The sequence below is a fragment of the Triticum urartu genome, chromosome 3A (assembly GCF_056163025.1).
Source record: "Triticum urartu cultivar PI428250 chromosome 3A, HENAU_Tu73, whole genome shotgun sequence".
NCBI classification, from domain to species: domain Eukaryota; kingdom Viridiplantae; phylum Streptophyta; class Magnoliopsida; order Poales; family Poaceae; genus Triticum; species Triticum urartu.
This window is the reverse complement of record NC_141875.1, coordinates 11,018,607-11,036,385: the sequence shown is the minus strand read 5'-3', so window position 1 is coordinate 11,036,385 and position 17,779 is coordinate 11,018,607. Positions and strand designations below refer to the sequence as shown.

At 40.9% G+C, this 17,779-nt stretch overlaps 1 protein-coding gene across 2 annotated transcripts; it reads right to left on the bottom strand.

Annotated features, from left to right (window-relative positions):
* Nucleotides 1-5,669: 5,669 nt before the first annotated feature.
* On the bottom strand, nt 5,670-17,452 carry LOC125546458 (sodium/hydrogen exchanger 8). 2 transcript variants are annotated; one of them, XM_087545936.1, is made up of 24 exons: nt 17,180-17,452; nt 16,996-17,046; nt 16,784-16,875; nt 16,239-16,316; nt 15,998-16,155; nt 15,336-15,437; nt 15,138-15,255; nt 14,331-14,383; nt 14,184-14,249; nt 13,361-13,405; nt 13,144-13,199; nt 12,736-12,920; nt 12,556-12,606; nt 12,373-12,480; nt 11,212-11,443; nt 10,220-10,522; nt 9,614-9,711; nt 9,247-9,378; nt 8,914-9,132; nt 8,599-8,805; nt 7,333-7,591; nt 6,923-7,224; nt 6,459-6,824; nt 5,670-6,082 (listed from the first exon to the last, which is right to left on the bottom strand). In XM_087545936.1, the coding sequence occupies exons 1-23, from the start codon at nt 17,337-17,339 to the stop codon at nt 6,471-6,473; spliced, it is 3,429 nt and encodes a 1,142-aa protein (XP_087402062.1). In that variant the 5' UTR covers nt 17,340-17,452; the 3' UTR covers nt 5,670-6,082; nt 6,459-6,470. The 2 variants fall into 2 exon arrangements, with proteins under 2 accessions (XP_087402062.1, XP_048566671.2); XM_048710714.2 differs by lacking the exon at nt 5,670-6,082 and having other exon boundaries at nt 6,301-6,824.
* Between the last annotated feature and the right edge of the window lie 327 nt (nt 17,453-17,779).

Sequence of the window (17,779 nt, the reverse complement as noted above, 5' to 3'; positions counted from 1 at the left end):
AGAATATTCATATTTGTTCTTATTTATGTTGATGATATAATTGTGACAAGCTCATCTGATGAGGCAATAACAGCACTGTTGAAGGATTTAAGTGCAGAATTTGCTCTCAAAGATCTAGGGGATCTACACTACTTTCTTGGTATTGAGGTTAAGCAGCACAAGGATGGTCTTTATCTCTCTCAAGAAAAGTATGCAGCTGACTTAGTAAAAAAGGCTGGTCTGCAAAGTTGTAAGCCTGCACCCACTCCTTTATCTAGCACAGAAAAATTATCTCTTGCTGAAGGAGAACTTCTGGACGCAGAGAATAGTACAAAGTACAGAAGCCTGGTAGGTGCTCTTCAGTACTTGACATTGACACGACCAGATATCTCATTTGCTGTTAATAAAGTATGTCAATTCCTTCATGCACCTACCACAGTTCACTTGACTGCTGCAAAACGCATAGTGAGATATGTGAAAAATACATTGAGCATTGGTCTGAACTTTAGCAAGTCATCCTCCACACTTATCAGTGCTTTCTCTGACTCAGACTGGGCAGGGTGCTTAGATGACAGACGCTCAACTGGCGGTTTTGCAGTGTTCTTTGGACCAAATTTGATATCTTGGAGTGCAAGGAAACAAGCCACAGTCTCTAGATCTAGCACAGAAACAAAGTATAAAGCATTGGCCAATGCAACCGCATAGATCATATGGGTGCAGTCAATTTTGAAGGAACTAGGTATGAAAAACACTAAAGCTCCATGTCTATGGTGTGATAATCTAGGTGCTACCTATTTATCAGCAAATCCAGTTTTTCATGCTAGAACTAAACATATTGAGATAGATTTTCATTTTGTCCGTGAGAGAGTTGCAAATAAACTCTTAGACATTCGGTTTATTCACTCCCAAGACCAAGTTGCAGATGGTTTCACCAAAGCTCTTCCCACAAAAAGTTTTGAAGTCTTCAAGTATAATCTCAACTTGATGAAGTTGTGATTAAGGGAGGATGTTAAACATATATGCGTTATATGGTTAGCGTGTACAGCAAGGAGGATCGCCACCGGAGGAGGGGTAGTTATACGGGATACTCTTGTACTCTTTATCTCGTTTTATCTCTTGTATTCTTCTCTCCCAAGATGTAATCTCTCCAACAAACCTGTACGCGTATTAGGGCTCGCACCCCTCTATTTAACACGCAACACGTCAGCCTGGATCGGCAAGACGTTTACTGCATTCGCACAGTGCCCACTTTCCTGTACTTCACATGAGCTGAAAGAGGTCAAGTGCTAATTGCAATGCATGCTAAAATCTATGCATTCGTCAGTATTTTTGCTCTGGTCTATGTCAATCGACTCTCCCATGTTGCTATCGTAACTATCAGATTTTAGTGTCTTTGAAACTTTATGAATTCTGGGATCTGCTTTGTAATGGTAATTTTGAAATTGGTGTGGCTCAGTGTCGCTGTGTTTTGTAATGTTTGCCCTTTTACTCACTATTAGCTGAAGCAAGAGATCCTGGAGACGAGAGCTCATTGATATTCTATTTCCTTACCTGTCATCAAATCAGTGCGAGTCAAACTGAAGTATTTGTGGTTTATATGATTTTGTAGTTATCCAAATGTGCATCTTAATTATCTTTGCTATAGTGTGCACTTCTGAGAGAAAAGGAAAGTAATAATCTATGAAAAGTTTTGTGAAAAACATTTTCCCCTCACTTATGAAGATTTCCAGTCTTTTGATTTTGATTTTGATTTTGTGATGTATGGTTACTACATACTTTTGATGTTTTATCTCTTTATACTCCCTCCGATCTAAAGTCACGTCACCTTCTTTGGATTCGAGGGAGTAGTTGACTATGGCATAAGTAATGCAAATATTTTCAAAGCACTCACAGTTTCAAACGGGGTTAACACGCACACTAAAATATGTTTTTATTTAAACACTTTTCTTAACACTCACAAAAATGGTTTTTCTTTGAGTGTGGTTTTCTGTAGCTCAGGCTACACGGTACCCCTTATCTTTGCCATCCATTTATGCATTAAGATCCGTGCAAACACATTTGTCTTTTTTGTTTCTCTCAAACGACACAACATATGAACTTCAAATTTTGCAGAACAACAATACATTCTAACTACAATATAGGAAAAAACTTTCAGATTTTTTCATGCATTTTAAATACTTGAAATAATATTTTTATTCAAAGAAAATCTCATTTTGTATATTTATATCAGACCAAAAAATCTGAAAGTTTTTTCACACATTGATGTTCTAATGTTTGTTCGGTCTGCAAAGTTTGAAATTCATATGTTGTTTCATTTTCGAGAAACAAAAAAGAGAAATCTTCTTGTTGTTAGTTAGTTGGAGAATACGAATCTCAAAGCAAGGCTGGAGGGTTGAGGATAAGAGGTTCCATGTAGCCTGAGCTACAAAGAAACTTTATGTTTTTCTTTTTATGCATAAGGATCTAAATTCTTAGTGTGCTTATTTGCTCAGACATGAGATTACGGAGAAAAACACACATATTTCCAAAGCGACATGATTTTGAATTGGGCTATGTGCTAACAAATTAAAATGTGTACATCTCATTTCATTGTACACAACAAGCCACGCTTGCCTCTATTAAAGAAAATTAAATTTGTTGCCATATGTGCTTGCCCAATACTAAATACTAACTAAGCAGTGGATTTTGTTTTAAATGCAACTCTATGCTATCAAATTAAAATGTGGATATAAATCTCATTGTAGACAACGAGCTACCTTGTTCTCTACAGCATCGCCGGCAAGCTGAGTTGGTTCTCCAAAGAACACATGTTGATGCACTGCTCAGACCTTGCTCTCCTCGCATACAATTGTCATCCTTTCATTATTTTGCATTTGTCCTTATGGCATGCTGGGTATAGATCCCAATGCTGCGTTATTTATATATGCATTCTCCTTTAAAATTGTGTATACCCTGTTTGTCATTGCCACCCTCTTTGCGACGTCTATAGCTCGCTTTACATAATATTTGTGTCCTGCTCAAAATTTGAATAATATATGTGCTCAATTTCTTCAGCGCATCCTATGATTATCTGTTTATTATTTTCCATTATTAATCACCCATCAACGCATATATGATCCAGAAAACGAAGAGGTTTTATTTCAAGGTAAACATCAAAATGTAGCGTACTAACTCAGTGTTAGTTTCTTATGTATTATTTGATACATATAAACAATGTGCTCAAGAAAACTTATTTATCTTCTGTTGCATACTCTGATATCACTTGTGGATATGCCTTTGAATGTCAACATCTAACTGCTTTATCATCCCCAACATCCAGGATACATAAACAGGGATGATGTTGCTCAAAGGCGAGCACACGTTACCTTGAAGGAGTTTTGCCCTCTGTCTATTCCTCAAGTATCAATGATGCCTCTTTGTGCTATCAGTCCCAGGTCAGACAAGGATCACGCTGGATCTGTATAACTATGGACTATCCATGCAGTCTTTTATTTAAGCTTTGAAATGAGTGAATTGGATGCTGGGTTTGAACGATTGTGTTCCGTGACATTTTTTGATGTTATATTATCTATTTCGAACTCTTCTCTGAAGGAGTACCACTCTATATGAACTTTATTGTGTTTGCGCTTTTTTATACTTGAAATGCTTTGTCGGTTGTATAAATAGATTGAACATAAATATACCCGGCAGCATACCTTGAAATGCTTCGTCGGTTGTATAAATAGATTGAACATAAATATACCCGGCAGCTATGCTGCCGGGTGCGGCAAGCCGCATTTCCTACCTAGTTTTATAAAAGACCATGGCCTCATCTTGCTCCGTCCATGCATGTGGTGTGCGTGCAGATAGCTGTCACACCTGGCCACTTGTCCGCCACTTGTCCAGTGTGACGTGTCAAGGATCGGGCCCCAGCTGTAAGAATGTGTGTGTGAGAGCGAGGGAGTGATAAAAGGGGCAGCCAGCCGCCTGTGGCAGGGCATGCGATGTAACAGACTGTCAACTCTTCCTAATCCTTCCTCTGGAAGCAATCTCTCTTCTTCCTCTCCAAGTCTCTCTCTCGCTCTCCCTCACCTACTCCGATCCCCTCCTCTCTGGTTCGTTACAATAGCCTAAGGAAAGACAGGCATTGCTTGCTTTGAAAGAGTTCCTTTTGTTTCGAGTTGATTTTACTGCTTGCTTTGAAAGTTTTTACTGCCCACCAGAGGTGATCGGCGCCCGCTGCACGCACTTTCTAGATATACAAACTCGCTGCTAGGAGAAAGCAGTGTATTTTGTTTTTCCTTTGTGTTGGCATGCATGCACAAGAGGGGGAAAGCAAGAACCGTCGCGTACGTGATTCTAAAAGAAAAGGAGATGCATTCCATATTGGGCACTGCTAAGCGTCGGTCGGTGAATTTTTTTAAAAGATCCGCCGCCTTACGAACCATCGGATCTGACGGATTGAGCGGCCAGACGTCACCTTCTACCATTGCAACACAAGCTGTGTTGTAGGAAATTTCTACAACAAAGGTCTTGCTGCGAAAAAATTTGCAACATAGGTCAAGGCGCATATTTATTTTGCAACAAAGGTCTTTTTACAGCTTTTTTTTTTGCAACAGATGTCTTGTTGCAATTTTTTTACAGCAAAGATTTCGTTGCATTTTTAATATTTTTTTGCAGCAGAGGGCTTGTTACAATTCTTTTTGCAACAGAAACATTATTGCAGAAAAGTGAAGTAAGAAGCGGCCACATCATATCTAGTGATTGAGCGGCTGCTCCTTATCCATTCGTCACACAGAAAGGACAGATCGAAGAGGAAAAGCAGGACACGCATCGCACGAACATGACGGCGGATGTTCGCATGTGATCCGCCGCCTGAAGCCAAGCTTTTTCCTTCCATATTTGGCCGGCTATTTTGTTTTTCTAAAAGAAATCAGGCACTGTCGCGTACGTACGTAGTGGTGTAGTAGATGGCTAGCTGTAGCATTGAAATGGCTGTTTTATGCAGAAGAATTCAACGTATGCATGGTACATACCAGACCAGATTGTACATTATTCATCCAGCTCTGGAGCGCAAATCCAGAGGAAATAGAGTCTAAAATTTCAGGAGCCATAGCCGATTTCTGAAACTAAACTCCCTGATTTGTAACTTAATACGTATAAGACATTTTTTTTATTAGTACATATCCTTGCAGTACAAATTATGGCAATGATCTTTACACCTGACACTCCCAGAGACGTCTCTCCGGCAACAGGTAAACATCACAAAACAACTAGACCAACAGTTTTAAACTACGGGTAACCAGGAAAAAGACTAACTTGCAGACTACGCAGCACAGAAGTCGAAGATGTCTCCTTCACGAATAATTTCCTCAAAGACGACTTGTGATTCACTTGCCAAAGAATCCTCCATTCCAGCATGAATAAGAGCACACAAAATATGGCATCAGCAGGGTGTTTCGGCATTCTTTGTGAAAAAACCAAATCATTCTTGATGTTCCAGAGACACCACCAGATGTTGCAGAGAAACTACTAACCCAGCTCACATCTACGATTTTGGATAGTTTAGAGTACTTCCAACATAGCAATCTTTGGATCTGGAATGCCATGATTTTGCTGTCTAATTCACCTCAGTTTTCATCATCATGGCTCTACATGCTGCCCAAGCCCAAAAGACAGATAGCTCCCATGAAAACACACACAAGCAGCTGTGACCTAAACCATCACAAGCTTGTATTTATTTTACATCAAAAGGGGTTGCCTCCCTGCTCCATTAAGCACAACGAAGCAACATCGTAGCAGTACAACGTACTCGGCGGAAAGCTGAGAGCTTCCTCAGTAGATAAAAGTTCATTACAGTTCACAGGAGAGGGAAACACAACAATCTACTAGGAAACTAAACATTGAACCAGCTAGTGTTCTTCCACAGGAACAGGCGACGAGTTTGATCAGAAAAGTCGGGTTTACCAAGCGGTACGCAGTAATTCGACCCCGAGCTTGTCGAGGAGCGCAGGATTTCTGTCCAGGAGGGCCGATGAGAGGTTTTGCAGACGATCTTCCATCGGTGCAGAGTGCGGCTCCTGACGCGCGCACCACGCCTCGATGAAACCGCTCCATCATTTTCCTGAAAACAGAATTTGTTGCAAAAACTCCATGAGCTCCATAAGGCAGCAGAACAAAAGATATTCATGACCTGAGTAGTTTCATAGACCACAACTGTTGGGCCACAGCACACACTTAAAAAATAAGTGATCTCTGCATTCAATCTCGGAGTGAAAAAAAAGGGGGGGAAGTAGGATCATCTACAGGGCTATGCCAGGCTTCAAGTCTCACCCACATTACTGGTTGAAGTTAACAGAACCTGTTGCTGCCATCTCTGCCACCGATTATACAACATATCGTGCATTTTACACATATACTGATATACACACACCATGGTACCATACTACCATTGGTCACAAAAGTTTATTATACAACAAGAAGAAAATATCGGTACATACTGCAACCGTCCGTCAGCTGCCTCGCGGTGGGCCGGAGGGTGGATTGAAAGACAGCATGCTGGGAGAGTCCACTCTGACGATAACTTCTTCCCCCACGGACTCATCGCTCGAGTCGTCATCTTCTCCTACCGCCCTGCGTTGCCGGCCTTCTGCTAGGGGCGGCGGAAAGGGAGCGAGTGCAGGAGCTATCGCTGGGGCAGGAGCAGATTTTCTGCTCATCGCATTGGAGCCCTCCGACCTGACCGAGAGCAGAGGCCGTGTGTCGGCTGCCCTTGAAGGCACCTTTGGATACGACACACTGTGCTTCTGGTTTCCTTCCACATGAGCGAGCCTCGGTTGCCGCCGAGCACGGTGCATGCCATCCGTCTGTGAATGAGTTGTTGATCCAGTTTTTTAGTTTGAGTTGATCAAAGATCATAAGTAACTATGAGATCGACAAAATAGATGAAAAGGCTCATACGTACCATGCTGCCATACATGCTGACTTGCAAGGCTCTAGCAGAGAAGCTACCAGGCTGACTTCTGATTTCAGCTAGGCTTGCATTCCCAGGCCCGCTGGATCTCCGGAAACTCTCCGGCCACCTGAGCAAACCGACATGCTCTTTGCTCTGTGTTCGTGATGGTCCAAGTGCTGGAGAAAGCAACGATGCACTTCTTTGCAGATCGGAATCTATATCTGGCCTCCTCATTTCAAATAAGATGGCCCTTGCTCTAGCCTCCACCTGATAACTGGGAGCAGTATAGCAGTAGTCTATCTGATTCATGGCTGTAAACAAGAGAGCACTTCAGCATTCAATTATTTTTAGAACAAAATAAATCACTGTTTTTTGCTTTAGAAAACAGCCACTGCTCGATTGATGAAAATATAGAGAACCTGAAGACTGCAGGCCAAATAAGTTCAAATCAGTGTTTGACGGCAGCAGCACAGCTGGAGCTGTGATCAAAGTTCGGTTCTCTGTCTTCAGAAATCCTTCCAATAAGATACCGATGTAATTATGCCCAAGCTCAATGGCTTCCCCCTTAATGTAGACGTTCATACTAGACCTTTCTGAAATGAGAACCCTCATCTCACGAATTGCCATTTTCTCAAATATCTGAGGGAGCAAAATCCTTGCAATGACTAGAGCACTTTCCTGTAATTTCGGCATATGAATGATTAAGGTCTATCAGATTATGTGAAAAAAGGTAGCATTGTTACACCAGACCTATTGGAGCAGTAGTGATGGGTTAGTCCCACAGTGGAAGTTCAACGTCAGTAATAATACTTAATACGTACTCCCTTCGATCCAAGAAGTGCCGTGGTTTTAGTTCAATTTGAATTAAAACTAAGACACTTATTTTGGATCAGAGGGAGTAATAAATTGTGCGATGCGACGTGCCCAAGCAAGTTTCGATAATTTGATTTAGGTGAAGAGAAGTAAATGTCCAAGCAAGTTGCAACAATTGTTGTAGGTTCATACACACTTGGGCTGCTTTGAGTATTACATATTCAATAATGTGCATGGGTATTGATAGTTTGATACAAAGATGAAGCAGATTTGAGGACTAGTGGTGGCAATAATCAGCTAGGGTGGTTGCAGATGAAAACACGGCGTGGTTGTCCAGTCTTTGACCGAATCCAGTGATGGTGGCGTTGAGGGCTCAGTCGACAGTCCCTCGATGGGGCGCTGATATGCTGCCCAGGCGAAAATCTAGGACTTGACCTCATTGTTCGAATCTAACGATGATGATGTGAGTCCCTCGATGGAGGCGTTGGTTTAGACTATGCTCCTCTACAGCTCATTGCTGCATAGTTGCTGCATCTGGACAATCTCCTGGTAACCCTTTTTTTTGGACAATTATCTCTTGGTAACCCCCGGTTTCTTGATGTTAGTGTCGAAATTAGAAGCAACTCTAAGCAAAACTTGTTAGAACAAACGCTGCCACCCACCCTCCCATTACAGGCTTACAGGACTATCAATCAATAACCAGCAGGAATTTTAACCCTATTGAGAACCACATAAAGAAAAGGGCTTCACTCCCACTCGCAGAATCAAGGAAACAACAGAGCAGAAAAGGATTATGCATTGCAGGAAATGTCTAAGAGTCAAAAATGTTAATGAGCACATGGGTTGGCAGAGGCAGTATTATTAGAGCATACCTGCCACATAAAATCCTCAATAGAAGGATCAGACTGGCGCAATTGCTCTATTTTTTCAGCTTCAATGAAGAAACAATGCACCACCGATTCTGTAATAATGTCACAAATATAAGGCTTTCCAGTTAATGCCTCGTATAGACCCAAAGTGCTTCCATGTGACAAAAATGGATCCAACGAATGCCTGGTGCATAGTCTCTGACTTGTCCACTGCCAGGAAAAAATAGCAAGGGGTATGTTCATTATTGAAACAGCTAGAGTGGGAAAGTTTATATTTCGACCAAAATGTAATGAAGTGGTCTCGAGGCAGAAACATACCTTTACTATTCCAGTCGAAACAAGCCATATACCAATTGGCCTTGAGCCTTCTCTGTATAGAACTGTTCCATGAACTTTTATTGTTTCCTTTGTATTACTTAACAATGGATCACGAACATCAGCAGACAGTGCACCGACTAAAGGATGAGTGTTTAGAAGCTCGCGAACTCTTGGCATTTTCACCAGCGGTGGATTCCTCTGAAGCTTCTTCAAGTCTGTCTACCAAATGAATAAACTTATCGGAGTTAGTATATGGCGATTTGTGAACTGAAACCAGAGAGATAAGTGATTTTCACTTCATCACAAGAAATGAAATAATATATTCGAAACTACCTGCAAAGCATCATCGAGATGGACTATTTCTTTTTCCTCAAGCAACCCAGTCTTCCCGAGGTCTTGAATGTACTCACTCAAGTGTGTCAATACTGCATATGTTACTTGTCGAGTCTTTAACGCACGAAGCACCTGAAAAGTGTTGAAACAGCTTCAGAATCTAGTTAACAGTGCCCCCGCAAGAAAAAGAAAAAGGAAACTAGATGTGCATGAAGCTGAACTAGTCTCATTTTAGTTCAGACAATGTGCTTTCGTCCTCAAGTTTTGCAAATAAAACTGCTAGTTGAACGAATTTATCAAGATTTCGTGAGGCTAGCGAACCCATAATAATTTTAGTAAAATGATATTAGCACATTGTAACCACAACCTGAGGGAATGTAACACGAACGTTTTCCAGAAACTTTTTAGCTTCCTCCCCCGCAGCAGTACTTTCATCGATGACAATTCTTGCAATCTCACTATCACCTGAAGAACAAGCAAAATTTTAAAAAATAATGGAAATGGTGAAATGGATTCGGATCGCTAATCTCCAGTGTCCACAAAACAGAAAAAGGTGATTTCTGACAGGCTTTTCATGGTATTGCGAAACAAAGAAAAGTTGCTCAGGTTCGACCTTAACAAGCTCAAATCATTTGGACCGTCAGATCTTGCTATACCAGGTAAGTTTGCAATGAAGGATATATCACACCATCAAGACATCGCCAGTTTGAGTACTAAATACCTTAACTGGCTGAGTCTACAGGAAAGCAAACCCTGCTTAAGGTAAGTACCACTTGATTTTCCCACTTAAGAACTACAACAATAGACCCCTACACCAGGAATATGTACAAACACTCTCACACATAGCATTTCTCATATAGGCACCAACTACTGAGACAGACATTTCTTCTGTACATTTTTCTGCACTTCATAGGTCAAATAACTGGTATAAAACTAGCACAGGACAAAATTTAAAGACTGTCAAGGATATTACCAAGAAAATCATGTAGTTGTCTCCTCGCAATCCTATGAGCACGGAGAAATGCCGCACAGATGTAACATCCTAACTCCAATCTTTCTACTGTGAAGTATGTGACAAGCCTTCTTGGCAACCTGCTCATCTGAAGGAACCTATAGTAATTTGGGAAATGGACATTGGACCGCAAACCCTTCCAATCGCATAATGATTGACTAGAGACAAGATCCATAGCTTCATCAACTGATCTCATTAAAATATTTGCTGTAGATTGAGTTATTCGTCCCTCTTCAAGCATTCCCCAGTAAGCAGCTTGCACACCTGACAAAAATCTGTAGTCAGTAATCTTTTTTTAAACTAATCATGTTTACTCCCTCCATTTCAGACTTGGTGCTTCTTTGGTAGGCCATAGACAGATACAGTAAAAGAGAGGTAGTAGTATGATACTGCATATTCTCATACCTATTCCAAGAGAAGGCAGAACCATGAATGAAACATCAAGTAATAGCTCAAGAGCAAAGACAACAAAGAAAATAAAAGGATGCAAAACATTAATAAGATACACAGAACTCATAGAAACCATAAGTTCCTAACATAACAAATGAAAGATGTTCCTCACAAAAGAGTGATGTGATGGCCCCAATAAAGTGCAAATTCCAATTCATGCAGAGATTAGATAAATATGTACCAAAAGTACAACCGACACAGAAGGCGGCCTATGGATCAGCTACAATCATGTTTAGTAAAATTTTGTGTGTGCAGCGACAACACATGTAATAAAATTTTGTGCTTGCTACTAGCAAGATATTTGATAGGGTATTGACAGCAAGAATTGGTAAATAACATGATATTTGATAGGATATAAGTGCATTTTACTCTTTTATATATGTATGTACCTCATAAACAAACACATCTTGGCATTCTGAAAAAGATATAGCTAAAACAAAGGCGAATTGATCAATCAACCAAACATCAAATTAAATCAGCACATTATCATCTATATTGCATACCATTCAAAAGCCGCACTCGGGTATCCTTCAAATTCATGGTATGTACGTGATCGTCCTTGTCAGGAACATCGTGGGGATGTGCTTGTTCATCTTCCAAGTTATTCAAACATGTGATATATTTCTTCACATTAACCCAATCAACAGGCCCAAGTTCCTCATCATCCCTGAGATCACCAAAAGCCTCCAATGCCTTGTTTAGCATTTCATATTGTGTATACTTCAATACACGAAGCTACAGTTGCAGGAAATCAGATTAGAAACTGGAGCATGAAGAGAACATAACTATGCTACTCCCTCCTTCCATCTATATAGGGCCTAATGCGTTTTTCGAGGCTAACTTTGACCAAATGTTAGAGCAATAATATATGACATACAACTTACACAAAGCATACCGTCAAATTCGTATGTGAAAGGAGCTTTCAATGATATAATTTTCACATTATGCATGTCATGTACTATTAATCTTGTCAATAGTCAAAGCCGTTCTTGAAAAACACATTAGGCCCTATATAGATGGAAGGAGGGAGTAGTTCACATTCATCGATCACATGTGATGTGAAACCAAATTACTGTTGTTTCTGATTGCAGATAACAATCACAGCAAACATATGCACCCATGAGTAGATAAAAAAAGAGCCTAATGATAATAATAGTAATGAAAGGCTCTATAAACAAATTTTTGAAGCCACAAGGAATCAAAAGGGTTCGACCAAAAGAGAGACTATTATTTATTTATTCATAATTTAACATGCAAAGTTCATAAATGGAGCCTACACATTCAGAGTAATCTTCAGGTCAATAATCAATATCCTGAGAAGACTGGTGTCTTTGTGCCAACATGGGTTTAACCCCTGTGGGGCAGATCAAATCTTGTTGATCTATTTCGTGGGGCGAATAAACCTGTTGTCTTCTTAATAATGTCTTGGGCGTGTTAGTACTCTCAGCCTCATTATTTGTGTACGACGAATCGATTCATCACTATCCTTGAGCTCATAGATTGGGACAAAATATTTGCATAACTTAACACCTAATGGGCCAGTTCACTTATTAACCTTATGAGTTATAGCTCAAAGGGTTAGTAAAACATGCAAATGTACAGTTAAGCAAAATCTTTAATCCCAAGATCAGAAGAAACCACAGATAATAATTTGTTAAGCTAACCTTCGTAGCTGACAATTTTCCCAGACCAAGTAGGTGCAACAAAAATTGTGTGGTAGAACCATTCAAAATCAATGTCAGAAACACGATGCCACCTGTGAAGAACACAAACTGCAAAAGAGTTATAAGATCAGCAAAGCTCCAATATAAAAAATCATACTTTTCAGGAAAAGAGAAAGAGCATACCATTGTTCCAACTTCTGGTTTCAGATAAGGTTGAAATGAATCACTAGCACGCTAGCAAAATAATTTCAGTTAATATCTCAAAAAAATGGTGGATTAGTTTTTAAAAAGATGTCTACAAATATGCACATAATGGTAACAACAGATAAGTGAGGATCAAAGGCACTGGTGCAATAATCTTACTTTAACGGACAGAGAGAGTGATAGAGCAACAGCTCCTCGCAGTCCTGACCAAACAAGAACTGTGGCTTCTTTGATGTCCATACCATACCCAAAGTGACGCAACAGTGGATACAAAACACCGACAACTACAGCACGCGATATTTGCACAAAAACATAGAGCAGAAGAAGGAACCCCCATGATGTGCCTAAAATAGTAAGAGATAAGAGAATTATACCCACGATGCAAAGATGGGTTAGAACCAAGCTCATAATATAGAACGGAAGAACATATCAGGTGCACCCACTCCTTAGGTGCTACTGTGTTCTCACCCTCCCAAAAAAAGAATGAAAATATCAAAATCCGAGAAATGTCCCTATTGATACAAAATAAACATTGAAGAGTGGATAGAGATACATGAAGATTCATACCATGCCTCTCAAAATGAATATTATCTTGTAGTATACCATCTGCAATAACAACCCCACTGAAGGGAGTTCAGATGTATGAAACATTGTGATGACAGTACCCATATTTGAAGCATTAATCGTACCAAACAAAAGCAAGCATGGTCTAGTTTAGCCAGGCAAAAACAGATGTATCAGAAAAAAAATTGGGACATGTAGAAAAGTTCAAAGTTGTTGATACCTCAGTATGAAAATAAGTGTGTTTGCAATGTAAGCAACCATTTCCCTGAATACAAGTAAAAACAGTAATCAGACATGAAGTGCACACATCACATAAAACGTAAGAAAATCTAGCATGAACTGGAGAGATCATGTGTGTCTCCAACATGGAGAGCACATATCCTTTTACAAGAGGTTTACACTTAGGCCCTCACACAAGTTACGACTACAAAGACGCTCCAAAAGAATCAATAAGCCATTATATGATGGCTTAAATGAGAATTCATAGTAATGCTTAATGTACCGTGAACTGAAGGATCACAATGTACATTCTACAATCCAATTTCCCAGGAAAAGAAAGAGACAAGAATGCAATGACACTGTATGATGATACCAGCATCTTGCACTAAATGATAAATTTGTTGTTGATGCTTTAGGGCATCATTATTTTTCATGCATTTTATTTTGGTGTTTAGAAACTCCAATATAAGCTGTGAATGACATTTCAGGGCATTGATGATGAAATTGCATGTCATTAAAAATTATACAAATCTGAAGTTTAACAGGTAGACAAATAACTGACTGCTACAAACTTGTTATCTTACATTTTTTTTTTGCGGGGGATTATCTTACATTTACAAGAGGGCATAGGTTTAAATGTAAATCTACTGAATTCCAGACAATGCTCACAGAAATCCAGCATCAACAGCTTCATGGAACTCACGGGATACATAAGGAACAAAGAAAAACTAATATATTTGACTAAAATTACTACGGTTGATCATATGCTGAGAAATTTTGATCTTTGCTGACAATAGAAAGTGGCATATATTGCTTGAACATACCAGAAATGATGTAAACTTTGCTGGCTGTCACCCTTAAAAGCAGTTTTTGCAAAAGCAGCATAGAACCTGCCGACATGACGAAGTTAATATTGGAGTGAAGATAGCAAAGGATATGCAAATCAGAATGTGAAGACAAGTTTTACTAACATCCCCAAGGTCATGACGGCTAAAACACCAGAGACCTCCAATGCATCTTGCGCCTGATATGAAAAATATTAGTAACAGAAAATAGCACCCAAAAAACTAGAGGACTGGTCATTGTCTTGCAGAACACATGAGAGAAAAAATAATTCATGCACAAGCAAAGGCAAGCTCCAATCAATGAACACTGATATTTATTATCCTAAACAAAATTGAAATCTCATATGGATTGATTTCAGTTTAACAGTACACAGTAAATAGGTCCAAAAGCTGGAAAGAAAGTAAAACTATTGGCGTAGGTTAAAAAATGGCAATCGAACCATTTTTGGTATATCAAAAATCTAGAATCCTGTTCCTAGAAAAGCCAATGTTCTTTCGCATGACATACATACAGTTCGCTCACCAAACATCCCCCAAGTTAGTTGAAGTTAGAATCAGGAGTATAAACAGTAATAGAATTTTGATTCCAACATGAATCCTCTGATATACCCTCAAAACTGGAATGTTTGTTCAAACCATACAATTATACTTGAGGAAATACAATAAGGTCTGTCCAGTTCCGTGACTTAAAACCACATGGGGACTTTGCTATTGTGTATCTAGGAGACTTGAAAGCCATTTCAGTTTACCAGTAAAACAGCATCCTGGTGTTGCAAAAAGGGCTGCTTGACAATCATTCTATGACTAGTGCTACAAATTATTCCAGGCAGTGACCTATTTCAAAACACTGAGCAAATCATGTCCTTATAGACAAAAAATATATAATAAACAGAAATATGAGAGCTTCGATAGTTCGTCAGCTGGTTATCTTACAGTGAAGAAAGCAATATAGCTGACAGCAAGGGTAAGTGAAATCTCTATGATTGTATCATTGAAAATAAATCCCAGCCATAGTACTGATGCAATTCCAAACGCAAGGCCCAGAGCAACACTGGTCAAAGAAGATACCGATTAGCATCAGTAGCATCATTTTTGTATCATCGAGTTCAGACTTATAAACCATTCACATACGCTCCAAGTGAAACTTGTGACAAGAACTTTATGATGGACCCTGCATCGAAAGTTTTTCCAAGCACCATTCGATAGAATAGCTGATAGACAACAATAGCAGTCCTGTAGAATACAAGGCCATTAAGTACAAATACAGTCCAAAACAATCTTATAATTGTACATGGCGCAATTTGGTAACAATACAATACCCCACTGGTGGGTGCGCTAGCTACGGTTCAAAGTTCTGTGAGGGCAGAATTATCACTGTCGGTTACTTCCAGTATCAACTAAACATGAGCTTTTCATTGTTTTTTCTTATGAACATGCAGAGCTGGTTTCTTCCCCACACCCCACCCCATCCCCAACCCCTTTCGGTGTATTCTTCCTACATGGTGCGATTTCAAAATAAAAGAACGAACTGAAAACACAAAAACAACTGTACTAGCGAATACTTCAAATTTAATTGTGAAGCACACATTCTAAAGCACTTTCCCCGGTAATTTCTAGACACGGCAAACATAACACAAAAACCTTTAATCGATATATTGAGTCAATCATTGTGTTTTTGTTCTCAAGAATGGACTTGCTCCCAATAAAATACAGAGGAACAGACAAGCAGGCAGAAAAAAAGCATGCATTATAAGAATCAAAAGATGAATAATTTGTGAGTCACAGTAGCATACCCGTCATTCATCAAGGACTCTCCTTCAATTATTGTACTGAGCTTTTTGCTTGCTCCTAGGTCTTTTAGAAGAGCAACCACAGCAACAGGATCGGTTGCACTAAGCAGTCCACTGAACAAGAATGATGTTTTCCAGTTCCAGTCATAGGGAAAAGTGAGCTGTGGCAAATTAACTAGCTAGCATCAGAACATTAGAATGAATGGCCTACGTCCGTTGTCAATCCAGGCACATACATACATACCTTTACAGCGGCGCCAAGCAAAACTGTTGAGATCACCACGCCTGGGACGGCAAGTAACACCATCTGCGCCATGCATTTCTGCAAAGCAAACACTTGAGTATACACTGAACAAACATGTATGCAACTGCGGTTTTTGACAGCTCAGAACTGGAAGCTGGCAGAGAAGATTTTGATGTATATAGCACTACCGGAAGCGCGAATATTTCACATCCTGTAAGAAAACTTGGAGAAGCCAAATGTGATGTGTGCAGAGCTACTTTATTTAGCAGACAAGAGGGGCTGCCGGCCACAATTAGTATTGGTGCCTGGTGGATTATGATTGTCACGGATTATCTGCATCAGCCTATGATATGACACTAACCGGATCGATGGCAAATCGGTCCATAATGACAGACTGGCACGAAGACTGAATGTTCACCCAGCAAGAGCCTAATAAGAGGTAAATAAAAGTCTCTTCTTCACTGTAGACCAGCCTTATTCAGTGATGTGACTCAAATCTCATAGCAGACAGGCAGACAGATAGACAGCCATGTGAAGATAGGTACCTTGATCTGGTGCACTTCCATGGAGAAGGAGCTCTCGAAGAGGAGGGCGGGGAGGAAGACAGCCAGGAGGAGGTCAGGATTTATGGCAGCCCCTGCAACATTGGAATGACAGTTAGTAATAGCAGGCCAGGGGTGGTTAGTCAACTAGTACTACTACCGATTTGATTCCGAAAACTAGATAATATCCATCATCCGGGGTGGGGTGAGCTTACAGATACGGATGCCGGCTCCGAGCTTGCCGAGGCCATGCTTGGTCCCGTACTCTGAGCAGCATCAAAGAGAGGGGATGAAATAAATACAATTGCGAACTGGCATCTGACGGATGAGTTGAGCAGAGGTGGGACTGGGACTGGGATGGGAAAGGGAGGGGGGGGGGGGGGGGGGGGGGGCGCGCACCGAGGCCGCCGAGGGCGACGCCGAGGACGAGGAGGGCGACGGTGTAAGGGACGCGGGTGCCGCGGAGGAGGTGGCGGGAGGCGATGCCCAGCACGAGGGCCACCCCGAAGAAGAGCACCGCGTCGTCGGGGCTGGGGGAGCCGGGCTCCTCCGTCTCCATCGCCGCCGCCGTCGAGGGAGAAGAGAAGGGACGGTACTGCGGCGAGCTCGGCTCAGGGGAGCTGGCTGCCACTTCTTTCTTTTTCTTCGCTGTGGGGTCAGACAAGGCGAGGTGGACACGTCAGAATCAGATGGGACGGCGGCGGAGAGCAGAGTAATCGCTAGATTATTTATGATGCGAATCTCATCTCATCTGACGGCACCAGTTTAGTTTGTACTACTATGTGTGTGTGTCCCCGTCACGTGACAATTGGCGCTTTGGATCGCCATCTGGCTTCTTGTGCAAACGTGGTCAACTTTGCTGCCCATTTCCTTGTCTGTAGCTATGTCGTGGCCCTCGTGACCCGGACCGGGCCATCATCGTCATCATCCATCGCACTCATGACCCGACGACTCTTGTTTCACCGATCTGAAGGTGTCGTCGGGCAGAGCAAAGCTTCA